Source organism: Ahaetulla prasina, chromosome 5 (genome assembly GCF_028640845.1).
Source record: "Ahaetulla prasina isolate Xishuangbanna chromosome 5, ASM2864084v1, whole genome shotgun sequence".
Taxonomy (NCBI): Eukaryota; Metazoa; Chordata; class Lepidosauria; order Squamata; family Colubridae; genus Ahaetulla; species Ahaetulla prasina.
This window is the reverse complement of record NC_080543.1, coordinates 61,080,789-61,098,591: the sequence shown is the minus strand read 5'-3', so window position 1 is coordinate 61,098,591 and position 17,803 is coordinate 61,080,789. Positions and strand designations below refer to the sequence as shown.

General features: G+C 38.8%; 1 protein-coding gene across 1 annotated transcript; it reads right to left on the bottom strand.

Moving 5' to 3' along the window:
• Positions 1 to 1,714: 1,714 nt before the first annotated feature.
• NDUFV3 (NADH:ubiquinone oxidoreductase subunit V3) lies at positions 1,715 to 17,777 on the bottom strand. Its single transcript, XM_058185082.1, has 4 exons — positions 17,629 to 17,777; positions 10,948 to 11,038; positions 6,102 to 6,773; positions 1,715 to 1,924 (listed from the first exon to the last, which is right to left on the bottom strand). The coding sequence occupies exons 1-4, from the start codon at positions 17,674 to 17,676 to the stop codon at positions 1,758 to 1,760; spliced, it is 978 nt and encodes a 325-aa protein (XP_058041065.1). The 5' UTR covers positions 17,677 to 17,777; the 3' UTR covers positions 1,715 to 1,757.
• Between the last annotated feature and the right edge of the window lie 26 nt (positions 17,778 to 17,803).

The window sequence follows — 17,803 nt, the reverse complement described above, 5'->3', positions numbered from 1 at the left end:
TTTCTGCTGCTAAGCAAGTCGGTTTTGTCAAGTGAGGTTTGCCCCATTTTATGACTATTCTTGCCATAGTTGTTAAGCGAATCACTGCAAGTGTTAAGTTAGTAGCATGGTTGAAAAGTGAATCTGATTTCCCTATTGACTTTGTTTGCCAGAAGGTCGCAAAAGATTATCACATGACCTGGAACAGTGCCATTATCATAAAAACATGCCAGTTACTAATTGTCTGAATTTTGATTACATGACCATGAGGATGCTACAACAGTTGTGTGAAAAACAATCATCATTTTTTTTCCAATGAGGTTGTAACTTCAAACAGTCACTAAACAAATGGCTGTGAGTTGAAGAATGTGGGATCCTGACTGTTTTTCCAGGTTTTGTTCTTAAGAATTTCTGGGAAAAATATTTCTATGTTCTACACTTCTTTGCAATGTTTTTCTTACTTAAATCACTTAAGTTTAACTGCTAGATAATTCAGATTTTAGAACTCAACAGCAGCAATTAACTATGTTTATCTTAAAAGCTCTGATTTGACCCAGATGTTCAGATGTTTAAAAATTGATAAATACAAAATACAAAAGAACAGCAGTTCAATTTAACTATGTAATAAAGTTGAAACTAGCATTTTTAAAGTGAGTAATAGTAACTGGATTATAAAAAGGCTCTTAAATTTGTACTAATTACAATGATCACTATTTCAGTTATTTCAAGAAATATGAAATTAAGCAAAAAAAAAACCATCCTCAGAACTAAGATTTCAGCATGAACACAGCTCTGAAATCATGCTTATATCACATAAAACAAAGTACATTTTTGTTTGTTGTAGAGAAAATCGTTTTTAAAAAACTAGTAATGAAGCATGTTTGAAAATTAATCTCAAGAGCCCAGAATTATGTTTACTAGAAGTGAAGGCAGTGGTGGGATTCAGCCAGTTCGCACCACTTCGGGAGAATCGGTTGTTAACTTTCTGAGCAGTTTGGCAAACTGGTTGTTGGGAGAAATTATTAGGGCAGAGAACCGGTTGTTAAATTACTTGAATCCCACCACTGAGTGAGGGGTTGAAAAATTAGGGCATAATGGCATCGTATTAAGGAGGTATATCAGCACTGCTAAGAGACAAATGTAGATACATTCTTCTTTTTTAATATATCAAATAACTGCATTTCTTCTTGTTTTATTCATTTCTACCTGATCTGGCAAAGTGGAACCAAAACAACTCTTCCTAGAAACGCCTCTTCAGCTGTTTGCAAGAGCTTTTGCTGCAAATTTTGGAAAAAGCAGGCTGTTGTCAATAACCCTCTATTCAAGCCTTTAAGTTGATATTCATCTCCAAAACAATTTTCTATATCAAGTTAAATCTCATATAGAAATTAAGGGTAAAATTAAGTGTTTACATGCCAATTCCCTTTACTTTAGTGCAGGCAACCCATCCATACTCAGAATCAGGCTTTTACAAATATAAAGCCAATTACTTTTATATCTTTTATAATAACATTCATTATATATTACTTTAGGATAAAATAACAGCATTCAGCAAGTGGTACTAGGCTTTTTAGGAACCGGGATTACATGGATATTTATCACCAGTGTGCTATAACATTGCATGGTAGCATGTACTAAGGGAATTATCAAGTTATCATTAATTATTAGAACTAATCTGTCATACAATCAGCAATAACTGAGGAATTAATGCTAATATTAATTTATAACACTCACAAGCATAATATTTTGTCGGAATTTATTTGTTTCCTACAATTAGTTTAGTGTCTTGGAGATACCCTCCCAGAAGATGGCTGAGGCAGCCTGAATTTTGACAACAAGACATCAAAATCCACAAAAGTGAATGGTTGATAGTGATGGTGCTGCAGGTTCTTGTAGGTAGAAATGTCATATGTTTCTTGAGCAGTTTCAGGTGATGGCTTGGCCACTAAAAGGAGCAAAGAAATAGTGTAAACTCAGAGAACAGAAACAAAGTTCCTAGTGAAATCAGGTTTTGATAAAAATGCAGATGTATTACTAACACTGAAAGCTATTACTATCAACTATGATCACTGTGCAGAGCTTGATAAGTTGTAAAAAAATACTTTCAAGATTTACACATATCATTCAGTTGTGAATGTTGCTAAGTTTGGGTAAGTAGGGTAAATACATGATGACTGGAACTATCAATCAAAGCAAAGTATTGCAAAGTACCTTCTTCCAATTTGGAAGGAGGAGGAACTGAGGGATTTGGGAGCTGTAAGTGGAAGGATAGGTGTGAAGGAGATTCAGAAACCTTACCTAGGAAAGCTTCTATATTTCATACAGATAGGGTTATGGATACATTAGTGCTGGGGGAAATAAATATTGATAGACTACAGATATGCTGAAATATAAATCAACATTTTTATAGCCCATTTTTAGCTATTTAATAAAAGAATCCTTTTTTAAACATAAAGAAGTAACTGTACAGTCTTAAGTGTTTGCCATGTTCCTCTTAGCTCTATTAACTCAGAAAACTAAAGTGATTGCTACAAGAAAAATAGATCCTTAAAAAAAAACCTCCCAGAAATTAATTGGATTTTACTTTAATTTTGAAGAAAAAGATAGTAAGAAAAGGACACCCAAAACAGAGATGGAACACGACATAAGATGGCAATGCTGGGAATTGAGCTGCTAGAATAAAAGTTAGTGATATAGAAGGACAGCTTAAAAGAAAGACAGAGTAATACCAAATAGTTTTAGCAATAGAAGTTGTTCAGAAAGTATGTAACTGAAAAACACAATGACATAGAACAGGTTCTGGACATAAAAGTTACCAAATAGGCTTATGATTGTGAAATGTTGGTCAATGAACAATTTTTGTAATCCAATAAGGTTTCCCTCAGGGAAGTTTGAGTGTAGGAAAGATGTAGTTTCTCTTCACAAAACAAGCTATATTTCAGTAAAAAGTACATGATTTACATGTGTGAAAAACATATCCACATTTCACACATAGTCAAGAATATAACAATGTTAAAGAGAATTTGAATATCTAGTATTAAATTGCAACTAATTATCATTATGTTAAGTTTTTTTAAAAATCAGGAATAAACCGAAGTACATGGGATAAAGTACAAGGGACGCGGTGGCTCAGGGGCTAGGACGTTGAACTTGTCAATCGAAAGGTCGGCAGCTCGGCGGTTCGAATCCCTAGTGCTGCCGTGTAACGGGGTGAGCTCCCGTTACTTGTCCCAGCTTCTGCCAACCTAGCAGTTTCAAAAGCACGTAAAAATGCAAGTAGAAAAAATAGGGACCACCTTTGGTGGGAAGGTAATAGCATTCCGTGCGCCTTTGGCGTTGAGTCATGCCGGCCACATGACCACGGAGACGTCTTCGGACAGCGCTGGCTCTTTGGCTTTGAAACGGAGATGAGCACCGCCCCCTAGAGTCGGCAACGACTAGCACGTATGTGCGAGGGGAACCTTTATCTTTACCTTACATGGGATAAACATTTCTAAATATGTAACTGAAACTCCAATGTTTATTTTACATTAGCTTCCACCACCAAATAGGCAAGCCAGTGGTTTGTTTTTCTAGCAATAGAATATAAACCAAAACATACATATTCTGTTATAAATCCAGAACCATATCTTTCCAAAGGAGTTTTTACATCAGACAGGTAAACAGTGTTAAACATGCTAATTGTTCTTTTACTTCACAAAAGCTACCAATATATTAATTCTTCAATGAAATTTTATTTTAAAAAACCCTTAGGTTTGACATGAAGCCATAATTTGTTTAGCTACTATTTGCTGAATGAGCCATAAAAGCCTGGTTTATGTACAGCATCATTCTAAATGGAAATTATTATTTATATTGTTAATTGTGTTTTCTTTTGTTTTGTTGGCCACTTTGAATACTTGCTGGAATATAAAGGCAGGGCAAAACTTAAGCATAAGCAACTGCTTGAAAACTATAGTGATATATTCACACACTGTACAAAGCTAAAGTCAAACAAATCAGTGGTGAAATTCAATTTTTTTTACTACTAGTTCTGTGGGCGTGGCTTGGTTGGCGTAGTGTGGCTTGTGGGTGTGGCAGGGGAAGGATACTGCAAAATCCCCATTCCCTCCCCACTCCTGGGGGAAGGATATTGCAAAATCTCCATTCCCCCGCCACTCTGGGGCCAGCCAAAGGTGGTATTTGCCAGCTCTCTGAACTACTCAAAATTTCCGCTACCAGTTCTCCAGAACCTGTCAGAACCTGCTGAATAGCACCCCTGAAACAAACCATGCATTTACTTTGCATGATATGAATCCAGTCACTAATTGGAATCTGGTTGTAACATGAAACTAATCATCTCCCATTCTCAATAGAACACATTGGCCATTAATTTATATGGCTCAGTTTTGTACTCAACATATTAGCCCTCTATCCTGCCTCATCATAAATTATCAAAGGAGTGATGCTTTAAATTAATAATTTTAAAAGATAACATATAATATACCATCATAAAAGCCTGGATAATAATCCAAAATTTTGAGCTTCAAACGTTCTGGATAGACACAATTATTCTTAGTGATACTTTCCTTATAGACTAAGTACTCAGTTTGATTTTTAATACTGATTGGGTAGAGGATTTTAATGTCTGGAATGAATGTTATCTTCTTTTATTAACTTTTACAGTTGTATACTTTTGTATATTTTTACAATACAACTGAATTTTCCAATAATTTCTGTCCTTAACAGTATATAAAACATTTTAGATAATTGTAAAAATACAGGGAATATTGGATATGTACCCCTCAGTATTCAATATACTGTATTTCTATAGCAATATTTAGTAATTGTTTAAGCCTCTTCCACTGAAATAATTTAAGTTACAGTACTATTTCCAGCTGGATGTTTATTAATATTTATCTATGGTGTTTAGTTATATTATCAATGCTCTACCTGTATGCAATTACATTTTAATAGACTGTTATTTATATCCAGATTTAGCAGTTTCAAATTTTACCTTCTCTGATCTCCTGTTCCAATTTTCTAGACTAGCCAAGCTAAACTGAAAGCGAGCCAGGACATGTCTTTTCTGCCATTATTTTTACAGGCACTGCTGCCCCCTTCTGGAACTCAAAATAATTGATGATTTTTTTGGATGGGTGGGTGGGTTTTTTGAGGGTATTTATCTCTTTGACATGCATGTTGATTCTTATTTGTTGTTTCATATTAGAACTGGTATCTATTATTTTCTCTTTGTTTATAAATGGATATAGATTATTGAAAACAATAGATCTAAAAAAATCATATTGATATATATTACAGAATTTAAAATATAGAAAAATGAACTTCATGGGAAGGTTTTTAGAATATGAAGAAAATTATATTCTCTTTAGGAATTTATTTGGGGTATTCAGAGATAAAGAGAATATTTTATGAATATTAAAGGAGTGAAAGAGAATGAAAATTTAGATAGCAAGAGAGCCGAAAGAAAACTATCTGATGCAAACATGCATCATAATGATTAAATCACTAACAGTGACATCTTTGCTAACCTACAGGCACTAATTTTCTTCATATCCCAAGAAGGTCAAAGTAAATTTGCTTCCTTAGAGAACTGATTTATGTATCTATCAAAAGGTTCAAGGGGTGAAAAAGAGTGAAAAGTACCACATGAACAACAAGTTCCAAACAAAAAGCAACATTAAACTATAAGCAAGTGCAGATAGACAAGTCTGAAAACAGGTCACTCAAAAGTCTACAGTTTGTGCTTTAGCAAGTAGGGACAAATTTTTCATTTCCTTTATGAAGACATTTTCACGTGGTCATCACAGTTTTGAATGTTCTAAGTTCCCTTAACACTTCAAACAAGAAACAGTAGCAAAAATACAATGTTGTTTACTCCCCTCCCAAATCTTCCATTAGCACCTTTAAAGCTTAATGGGAGAACCAGAGAACATAACTATAAAAGAATATAACAGTTCATCAGCAATGTGAAAAGGCCTTCTTTGGAAAGTACATTAGGAAAGCGGGAAGAAACATTTCAAGACATTACTTCAAATAATGGGAAAGTCAGAATACAAGACATTTGCTTATATAAATCCTTTCAACCAACAGAATTAATGCAGAAGAAGATAAAGTGATACCCTGTGGAGTGCTTTGTTCTTCAATTTGAGCTTCTACTTCTGGGATGATCTCCTCCTTCAGGGTGGTTTTTATCACTGGCATCCTTTCCTTTGAAACTTCAGGCCCTGGTTCTTCAAAAATTCTCTCTTGCATCTCAGTTTTTTGCATTTTCTTTGTAATGTTTTCATCCTGTTCCAGATTTTGTGATATATTTTGTGGAGGTACCAGCTGAGTTCTCCGTGGATCCGTTTCAGAGAGTGATACTTCCTGGCTTCCAGATGAAACTTCTATTGGCTTTGGAGTCTCTGCATTCACTATTCCTAAGTTCTTGCTCTTTAAATGTATTTCTTTAGATCTTTGTTGTGAAGCAGTTTTTATCATATCTGATTCTAACGGCTTGTTGTCAGTTGTCCGGCAGAGTTCTTTTTGTCTGTGTGGCTGCTCTTTGAAGTCATCATCTTCAGAATCAGAGCTAGAGTCTGATTCAGAACTTGATGAAGAAAATGGCTCTTCATCTGTTAACTTCTTCCCTAAGCCTTGTGTGGAAGAGAAAACTGGCGTTCTCTCAAAAGGAAACTGTGCCTTCTGAGGAAACGTTATCAAAGTTTTCATTGCCAAAAATTTTCTCAGATCTTCATCTGTTAATTTTACAGCTGCATCAGGTTTACAGTTAGTTATGACCTTCCCCTTATCTGTAAATTGTGGGAAAGAATTAGGAGACAGCTTTTAAAAGAAAACCAACCTCCACTTTGGGCAGGTTAATAGTTGGGTTTGCTGTTTCAGTACTAATTCCAGCTGGCTAATTTCAATTTCTTAGTTGGCACAGAAGGGGTTATAATTTCTAGATAAATATTTTCAAGGCTATCACTATGATATTTAATTCTGGTATAACTGATCTGTGGAATTAACTGATACAAATTTCAATTGCTTCAGAAAAAATATCTACTAGATTTCATATCAATATAAAACATTTTAAAATATATCCTTTAGTTTAAAATATTTTAATTACTGTAAATTTATATGCTGCCCATCTCACTATCCAAAGCAATTCTGGGCAATTTACAATACCATAAAAACATAAATATAAAACATTAACATTGAAAAATGTTTCTTCTAGGAACCTTAGCATATTACCAGCTTGATACACTTGGGACTTGGCTGTTTATAAACTTTGTCAGACATACTCTGATCCAATCTCCAGAATTGAACACTTCCCTATTATCACAACTGCATGGAAAATAAGACCCTGTCTTATATTTTTTTTGAACCCTGAAATAAGCGCTTGGCCTTATTGCCATGTACTCAAAAGCCTGATTGGGCTTATTATCAGGGGATGCCTTATTTTGGGGGAACCAGGGTAATAAACTTGAAACATATGATATATAAATATATAACTTAATAAAATAAAAGCCCCTCTATGAGGAAGATGTGTGATTAATAACTTTGATATTATGTATTATATGATATTGATATTATATATGTTATATATATGTATATATGTACGTGTGTGTGTGCATAATATACACACACACATATCAAACTTATTGATATATAATATCAAACTTATTTAATTACAAAACTATTATTTAGTTTTTCAACATATCAATGCATTTATGTATATAAATCAATAAAATCATAAGATTATGTCTGATTTACTTTGGTCATTTCACATGTGCAAATTCATTGGAGAAGTCAATAATCTAGGAATAGTTAGTGGATCAAGAAGGTGCAAGCAAAGAACTTGCTGGCTTGATATCATCAAAACTGATATAAAAATGAACATTTAACAACTGAAAGCAGCTGTACTTGACAGAGTACCATGAAAGCACTTGCCTATAAAATCACCATGAGTCGGACACGACTGAACTGTTAAAACAATTAGTTATTAAGAAACAATGGTTACTTCTCAGTAGAGGGGACCAAAATTTTATCTACTCAAATCTTTCCATAACACTCAAGTGCAATTAAAGTGGCTCTGATTAAACAATGTTTATCATCATGGATGGCAGATATGCAGAGAAATTGTTTTCAAGGCTGTTTTTTTTAAATTTATTTGCATTTATATCCTGCCCTTCTCCAAAGACTCAGGGCAGCTTACACTATGTCAAGCAATAGTATTATATACAAAGTCAACTTATTGCCCCCAACAATCTGGGTCCTCATTTTACCTACCTTATAAAGGATGGAAGGCTGAGTCAACCTTGGGCCTGGTGGAACTTGAACCTGCAGTAATTGCAAGCAGCTGCTGTTAATAACAGACTGTCTTAGCAGTCTGAGCCACCAGAGGCCCTGTTTAACCATGCAAAGCATAACAATGAAATAAAGATAGGAGGCTTTGTTTTTTTACGAAAATAGTAATTGATAACAAACTAAGAAACCCTTTTTAATGTATTGGGAAAGAGGCATCTATGCATATTAGTGATGCTTACAAGGTTTATTAGCACAAAACAATTTTGCCTCTTTATTTCCACATTATAGCACTGGAAAACCATGAAAGATTAAGTTCTAATGCTTTTTAAGTCATTCTCTGTCTTCATTTTTTTTAGGCTACTCAAATCAAACTGACAAACTTTTTGATAGAGACAATATGAGTTTTTAATAATTCTTTAGAACTGTTAGATAAAATAGAGTTACAGAACTTAACATCATAGACATTATGCTGCATTAATCATCCAACTGTAATAAATAGAGAATAAACATTTTAAAGCATGATATGCAAAAACCAATTATGCTGCATTTTTTGAAACCTGAATATTAAATCATGTTAATTTTAATTCAAAGATCATAGCTACTTAAGTTCTCAAGTTTTGATTTATTGAAACCCTAATGATATAAATATTTTCTTCTTGAAATACATATATTAAAAGTTGTTAGAAACCGCTATCTAGAATGTTATAGTTCAGTGGTCACCAACCAGTGGTCCGTGTGAAAATTTTGGTGGTCCGCAGAAAAATATTTGCATTTTTTATATTGCACTAAATACTATTTATCTTTTTAAAAAATTCATATTAGTGGTCCTTGGGATTTAAAATTATGAATTTAGTGGTCCCTGAGGTCTGAAAGGTTGATGATCCCTGTTATAGTTCATGATGCAGAAAATAAGCAGCTTTTTAGGCTGTTAAGGAAAAATGGTAGCGTACATGCAGGCAATATTTTAAAGTCATTGTGATTATAAATTTTTCAGAGACTGTTTCCCAGACAGCATACATTCATTGTATCATATAGTACAGTAAATTTCTTTCAGACTTGCTATGATTTCATATAGAATCAAATTAAATAATATATATTTCCTAATTAATTTAAGATTTGTATGGCCACTTATTTTAAAACAACTTTTACAACAATAAAATTATAAAAATCATAAAAACATAAAAAACTAGAAACTCGCACTTCCATCAACCTTTCTCGACACTCGAACAATTTTCCGCAGGCTCCACCTCTTTACTGTAATGCCTGCAGTTTTATTTGTTTTCTGGAGGGCTAACAGGGTGGGGGTCTGTCACATTGCCAGGAAAGTGTGTTCCATAAGTTAGGGACAGCTACGGAAAAGGCATACTTCCTAGGTCCTACTAGATGAAAATATTTCAGAGAAGGGACTTGAAGCGTGCCCATTCTATCCAATCGCTTGGGATGGCTGATACCTTCAAGGAGAGGCAGCTTTGCAAATAGCCTGGTTTTGTACCATGTAGAACTTTATGACTATCAATTTGAATTGCACTTGGGAGGAAGTGGCACATTAAGTGGCACATTGTGTGTGCCACTGTAGTCTAAGCCAGTTGTAACTTCTGGATGGTCTTCACTGGCATGCCTGAGAATAGCATGCATGGATATGTACTTAGCTCTTCCTGTGAGAAAGCATCAGTGGCAGAGGGTAGTCACATTTGATCCAAAAAAAGATGCAGCTCCTATAAGGTATTTCCAATAGATGCTAAGTGGGTATTCGTGTATATTCTGAGTCACATTACCCTTTAAACCTGGATCTGTAGAGTTATATAATACCATTATACTATCAAGTTTATGTTCAGCAAGTCCATTTTTTAAAATTTTATCCAGTATTAGGCAGCAAATCAGAGAATGTATGAAATGAAGGTATAAAGGCCTTTTTAAATAAAGTTAACCTGCTAAAGTTAGATGACACACAAAAATAATTTTTATTTGCTCCTTTCTTTGTAGGTACAGGTAGGTAGGATATAAAAGAAATAATTTTTAAAATGAGAAGTGGAAAAACACTAAGAATGGATGGATCCCCATTGAGTGGTGTAAGAGATTTAAAGATTTATAGCTTGTTTTTTTATTATGTGATTTAAATGATATGGTAGTTACTGAACAGCCTCTTTATTTTGCTCCTATGAGAACCCATACTATTAGTTTAAAAACAGAATATTTACATATATCTATCAAATAGGATTTTTAACAGCTTTCACTGTACCATTGAGACGTTTGCTTAAATATTAATTCCTGTAGAGTCAGATCTAAGAACAGGAGATGGCAGGCAGAAAGGGAAAAAAGGATACTGTAGAATTGTGTGGATGAGGAATGAGACTCTGTGTGTGTGAGAAAGAGAAGGAGAGGGGATGGAGAGAGGGAGGGAGAGAGAGAGTGAAGAATAAACATGGGTAACTCTTCTCCTTTCCATTTAATTTATTTTCACATGGGAAGTATGGTTTATAGAATGACAGAGCAATAATATTTTATTTTAGTTTTAAATATAATTCTTTTGAGTAAGAACATTCATCTTATAACAAAACCCATACAACAGCTTTGAATCTTCACATCCTACAAAACATGAAAAATAGCAATTGTTTAATTAATGTTGCTTCAATAATAAATATTTTTCTTGGCAATAAATATTTTAAATTGTCTTACCTTTTGGGAAGCCTTTTTTAGAATCACCTGGTTTGGTGCAGAGATAAAGAGAAGGCATACTTCGTAGACCCCATGCTTGCTGTGATACAGCCTATAAGAATCAGGAAAGATACTTGATGAACAACTTTTTAATTAGCATGTATTTTTCAAAAATATGCATGGCATTCAATAACAGTCATAGATGAGTAACAAGCTCATGAAATAGTGCTAATAAAATAGCTTGCAAAAGAATTCCTTTTGAAAAATTCTAAAATCTTATTTTCAGTTAAAAGAAAGGCTTGCTGCTATACAAAAGGTAGTCCTTGACTTATGACCACAATTGAGCCCAAAATTCATGTTGTTAAGTGAGACAGTTTTTAAATGAGTTTTGCCCTAATTTATGACATTTCTTGCCACAGTTGTTAAGTGAATCATTGTTAAGTTGACAAGTTAAGTAACCTGGTTGTGAATCTGTGAATCTGGCTTCCCCATTGACATTGCTTGTCAGAAGGTTGCAAAAAGTGTTCACATGATTCCAGGATGCTGCAACTGTCATAAGTATAAACCAGTTGCCAAGCATCTGAATTTTGATCACATGATCATGGGGATGCTACAACTGGTCCACCCTTGAATAAGTAAAATATTACCAGAGAGAAAATTTGGCTACCACAAATATTCCTGTCCCAATTATACTAAAACAATTAAAATATTTCTTTTTATCAGTTTTATCTACTCTCTCAAGCAAAGAAATGCTGTACATATTATCGGTACTGCTTGAAACCTCTCATTTCAGACAACTTTCAAAATAAAATTCACTCTAGCCACAATTAATTTCAAGAGCTCCAGCTGCTGCATATGAAATTTTAACATTTTCTTTGTAACACTGTTTCTGATCTCTATCTTTCCTGACACCACTGCCCTTTTTCTCTTCCCTGCCCCAAGGGTATGTTCATTTCAGTTTTTCTCAAAACTATTAGCCATATAATGTAATTGTAGCCAATCGTGCTTTTTATAATTTTGTGAACAACAAACTTAATGACTCGAGATCCATCCCACCACTAAAAGAATCTAACCGCAAAGAAAATAATGATGAAACAGTTAAAGCAAACCTCTTAAACACATTCTTCGGCTCAGTCTTTGTTAACAGTAATGGCTCATACCTGACATTCCCCAACTGCATCAACAACAACCTAACACATATAGATTTTGCACGGTTTGGGGGAGGGGCAGATTTGGCGGAAGCGGGGGCTCGGATCGTGTTAAGGGGGCGCGCGCTTGATATTTGCAGGCGATCGCGCGCCCCGAGCCCCCAGACTTCTCCCGTTCCCCGGATAGCCAAGACCCTCAGAGCCTGGGCCTTCGGCTGATGTTATGTAATGCACGGTCCGTGGCCAATAAGGCCCCCCTAATTTACGACCTTATTCAGGGGGGTGCCGCGGACTTTATAGGCATTACGGAAACCTGGTTGGGCGCAGAAGGGGGCGTGCCCCTGGTGCAGATGTGCCCACCAGGTTTCCGTGCATTTCATCAGCCGAGAGCCCAGGGTAGGGGTGGGGGGGTGGCGGTTGTGATTAGAGAGAGTCTGGAGCCGAGGGAGACCACTGTACCTCAGATTGTCGGGTGTGAATCCCTCCTTGTGAAGTGGGGCCATAGATGTCAGATGGGCTTGCTGGTCGCGTACCTGGCTCCTTGCTACGTGACAGCTGCCCTGCCCGAGCTCCTGGAGGTGCTTGCTGGGGTGGCAGTTGAAACCCCCAGACTTTTAGTCATGGGGGACTTTAACTTGCCTTCTTCCGGCTCGTCATCGACAGCAGCTCGGGAGTTCACGGCTTCCATGACGGCCTTGGACCTGACGCAAGTAGTTGATGGCCCTACCCACACTGGGGGTGGTACACTCGATTTGATTTTTGTCTCTGGTCAGTGGTTGAGAGATCTGGACTTAAAGGAAATAGTCATCGAACCTTTGTCATGGTCAGATCACTCTCCTTCGCCTAGACTTTCTGACCGCCACCCAACACCGCAGGGAGACGGAGCCGATCGTTGGTTCCGTCCCAGGCGCCTGATGGACCCGGAGAGGTTCCGGACGGAGCTTGGGCCATTCCCTGAGGGTCTGGCTCACGGCACGTCTGAGGAACTTGTTGCGGCCTGGGAACGGGCCGCGGCGGGGGCCTTAGATCGTGTCGTGCCTTTGCGGCCTCTGACCCGGCGCAGGTCCCAACCGGCTCCCTGGTTCTCCGAGGAGCTGAGGGGGATGAAGCGCCGGAGAAGACGCCTAGAGAGTTCCTGGAGGTCTAGCCGTTCAGAGGCTGATCGGACACTAGTGAAGTCCTATACAAGGACTTACCTAGTGGCATTGAGGGAAGCGAGGCGTTGCTACGCCTCCTCCCTCATTGCGTCGGCAGATAACCGCCCAGCCGCCCTGTTCCGGGTGACTCGTTCCCTTCTTCACCAGGGGGAGCGGGATGACCCGCTGCAGGGACGTGCTGAGGAGTTTAACGGTTATCTATACGATAAAATCGTTCAGCTTCGGGACGGGTTGGACCAAGATTGCGGTGACTCAGGTGAGGCGTCCGAGGGTGGTCTTGGTGACATTGTCTGGGATGAGTTTGACCCTGTGGCTCCCGAGGACATGGACAGGTTGTTGGGTAGACTGAATGCCACCACGTGTTTACTGGACCCGTGCCCCTCCTGGCTGGTGCTGGCCACTCAGGAGGTGACACGAGGCTGGCTCCAGGCGATTACGATCGCTTCTTTGGTGGAGGGTGTCTTTCCGGCCGCCTTGAAAGAGGCGGTGGTGAGACCCCTCCTTAAGAAGCCTTCCCTGGACCCGGCTGTTTTAGGTAATTATCGTCCAGTCTCCAACCTTCGCTTCGCGGCGAAGGTTGTAGAGAGTATGGTGGCATATCAGTTTCCCCTGCACCTGGATGAAACCGTCTATCTAGACCCGTTCCAGTCCGGTTTCCGGCCCGGTTACAGCACAGAGACGGCTTTGGTCGCAGGATGATCTCTGGAGGGCCAGGGATAGGGGTTGTTCCTCTGCCCTGGTCCTATTAGACCTCTCAGCGGCTTTCGATACCATCGACCATGGTATCCTGCTGCGCCGGCTGGAGGGATTGGGAGTGGGAGGCACCGTTTATCGGTGGTTCTCCTCCTATCTCTCCGACCGGTCGCAGTCGGTGTTGACAGGGGGGCAGAGGTCGACCCCGAGGCGCCTCACTTGTGGGGTGGCGCAGGGGTCGATCCTCTCGCCCCTTCTGTTTAACATCTACATGAAGCCGCTGGGTGAGATCATCAGTGGTTTCGGCGTGAGGTACCAGCTGTATGCGGATGATACCCAGCTGTACCTTTCCACGCCGGACCACCCCAACAAAGCTATCGAAGTGCTGTCCCGGTGCCTGGAGGCTGTACGGGTCTGGATGGGGAGAAACAGGCTCAAGCTCAATCCCTCCAAGACAGAGTGGCTGTGGATGCCGGCATCCCGGTACAGTCAGCTAAATCCGCGGCTGACCATCGGTGGCGAGTCATTGGCCCCGATGGAGGGGGTGCGCAACTTAGGCGTCCTCCTGGATGAACGGCTGTCTTTGGAAGATCATTTGACGGCCGTCTCCAGGAGAGCGTTTTACCAGGTTCGCCTGGTGCGCCAGTTGCGCCCCTTTCTGGACCGGGATGCCCTGTGCACAGTCACCCACGCACTCGTGACATCTCGCCTGGATTACTGCAATGCTCTCTACATGGGGCTCCCCTTGAAGGGCATCCGGAGGCTGCAGTTAGTCCAGAATGCGGCTGCGCGGGTGATAGAGGGAGCCCCTCGTGGCTCCCGTATAACACCCATCCTGCGCAGACTGCACTGGCTGCCTGTGGCCTTCCGGGTGCGCTTCAAGGTTTTGGTGACCACCTTTAAAGCGCTCCATGGCATAGGGCTGGGTTATCTATGGGACCGCCTGCTGCTACCGAATACCTCTCACCGACCCGTGCGCTCTCACAGAGAGGGACTCCTCAGGGTGCCGTCAGCGAGGCAATGTCGCCTGGCGACGCCCAGGGGAAGGGCCTTCTCTGTGGGGGCTCCCACCCTCTGGAATGAACTGCCCCCAGGACTTCGTCAGCTTCCGGACCTTCGGACCTTCCGCCGCGAGCTTAAAACATACCTATTTAACTGCGCAGGACTGAGTTAGATTTTAGTTTGTGGGTTTTATCTTGGTTTTAATTTTTTATATTTTTAATTATTAGGCTTTTGAATAAGTTTTCTAATTGTTTTTAGAATTGTATTTATTGCTTTTAAATGCCTGTAAACCGCCCTGAGTCCTTTGGGAGATAGGGCGGTATATAAATATAAACAATAAATAAATAAATAAATAAACAATAAGAAAATGTTGAAAAAGCTCTTCACAAACTGAAACCATCCCTATCTATAAGATCTGATGGACTATGTGCATACTTCTTAAAAAGCTTTCCTCTAATATAGCAGAACCCCGAAGCATAATCTTTGGAAAAGCCTTCATGACCAGTTCCCTTCCCAAACTTTGGTCACTAGCCATGGTCATCCCTGTCTTCAAAAAAGGAGACCCCAGCTTAGTTGAAAATTACAGACCTATCTCTCTATGCTGTGTCACCTGTAAAGTTATGGAATCTATCATCAACCAATCCATTACCCTCCACCTAGAAACAAACAATCTACTCTCTAATAAACAATTTGGTTTCAGAAAAAAATTATCATGTAACTTACAACTTCTCCACTGCAAAAACATATGGACTACAAATCTTGATCAAGGCAAAACAATAAATGCAATTTACATAGACTTCTGTAAAACTTTTGACTCAGTAGTACATAACAAACTTCTCCTAAAACTAAAATCCTACGGCATCTCCGGACCCCTCCACAATTGGATAACAGCGTTTCTGTCAAACAGACAACAAGTGGTCAAAATAGGCAGTGTCCTATCAAATCCTGTTCCTGTCAATAGCGGCGTTCCCCAAGGCAATGTTCTTGGACCAACACTCTTCATATTTTACATAATGATCTCTGAGTCCATATGACAAGTAATTGTGTTCTCTTCGCTGATGATGTCAAACTATTTAACACTACCAACAATACAGCTACCCTTCAAAAAGACTTTGTGTCAGAATGGTCAAAAACTTGGCAACTCCAAATCTCAACCAGCAAATGCTCTGTCTTACACATTGGAAAAAAGAATCTAAACACTAAATACAAACTTGATGGACATTACCTTACAGATGACCCCCACCCTGTTAAAGACCTTGGAGTTTTCATATCCAATGATCTAAGTGTCAAAGCCCACTGCAACTACATCGCAAAAAAGGCTTTAAGAGTTGTAAACCTAATCTTACGTAGCTTCTTCTCCAGAAACACTACACGGCTAACCAGAGCTTATAAAACATTTGCTAGACCAATTCTTGAATACAGCTCGCCTGTCTGGAACCCATACCACATTTCAGACATCAATACAATTGAACATGTCCAGAAATATTTTACAAGAAGAGTTCTCCACTCCTCTGAATACAACAAAATACCTTATGCCACCAGACTTGAAATCTTGAATTTAGAAAACTTAGAACTCCACCGCCTTCGATATGACCTGAGTTTAACTCAAAGAATCATCTATTGCAATGTCCTTCCTGTTTTTTTATTTTATTTTATTTTATTTGCATTTATATCCCGCCCTTCTCCGAAGACTCAGGGCGGCTTACACTATGTTAAGCAATAGTCTTCATCCATTTGTATATTATATACCAAGTCAACTTATTGCCCCCAACAATCTGGATGGAAGGCTGAGTCAACCTTGGGCCTGGTGGGACTTGAACCTGCAGTAATTGCAAGCAGCTGCTGTTAATAACAGACTGTCTTAGCCACCAGAGGCCCTGTTGAAGACTACTTCAGCTTCAATCATAACAATACAAGAGCAAACAATAGATTTAAACTCAATGTTAACCGTTTCAATCTTGATTGCAGAAAATATGACTTCTGTAACAGCACACAATAGATTTAAGCTTAATGTTAACAGCTCCAATCTGACTTCAGTAACAGTGTTGTTAATACTTGGAACACACTACCTGACTCTGTGGTCTCTTCCCAAAATCTCCAAAGCTTTAACCAAAAACTCTCTACTATTGACCTCACCCATTCCTAAGAGGTCTGTAAGGGATGTGCATAAGAGCACAAACGTGCCTACCTACCGTTCCTGTCCTATTGTTTCCTTTCATTATATCCAATTAATATAGTTATTACATACATGAAAATATAAGCATATATATAAGCATAAGTATGTAATAACTTATGCTTATATATATGCTTATATTTTCATGCTTATGATTATATATACTGTTGTGACAAAATAAATAAATAAATAAATAAATGTATTTGATAAAGCGGTCTGAGACTCACGACAATTTATAACATAAGAATTGTAATCCTTCTTGACTATGTTTTTACTCGCTAAGAGTTTATTCTTCACCTTGCAGACTGGAAAATAATCCTCGTGTACAGTCTCCATCAAGATAGTAGTAGATACCCCGAGTAAAATTGGTAGATGTCCTGAATCAAATTATAGCAGCTGAAAATCCAGACAGACTATAAATCTAATTATTGGCACAGACATACGACGGAGCAATTGCTTATACAGGCGGACGCCTAACAGGAAAACGGTATCTACAAGCGACTCCTTAATGAATCTCATCCTCCATTACCTTAAACGCCGCGATACGACCGTAGCGAGTCACCAGGGAGGCCGCCATCTTGGTGTCTCCCAAAGCCTGTTCGGTGTCCTCCTTTGGCCGCAAAGAAAAGGTTCCCCCCCCCCCATCTTCCTTCCGCAACGGCTGCCCGGAGGCAAGTACTCACGTGGGTAGGAAGTGTTTGTGT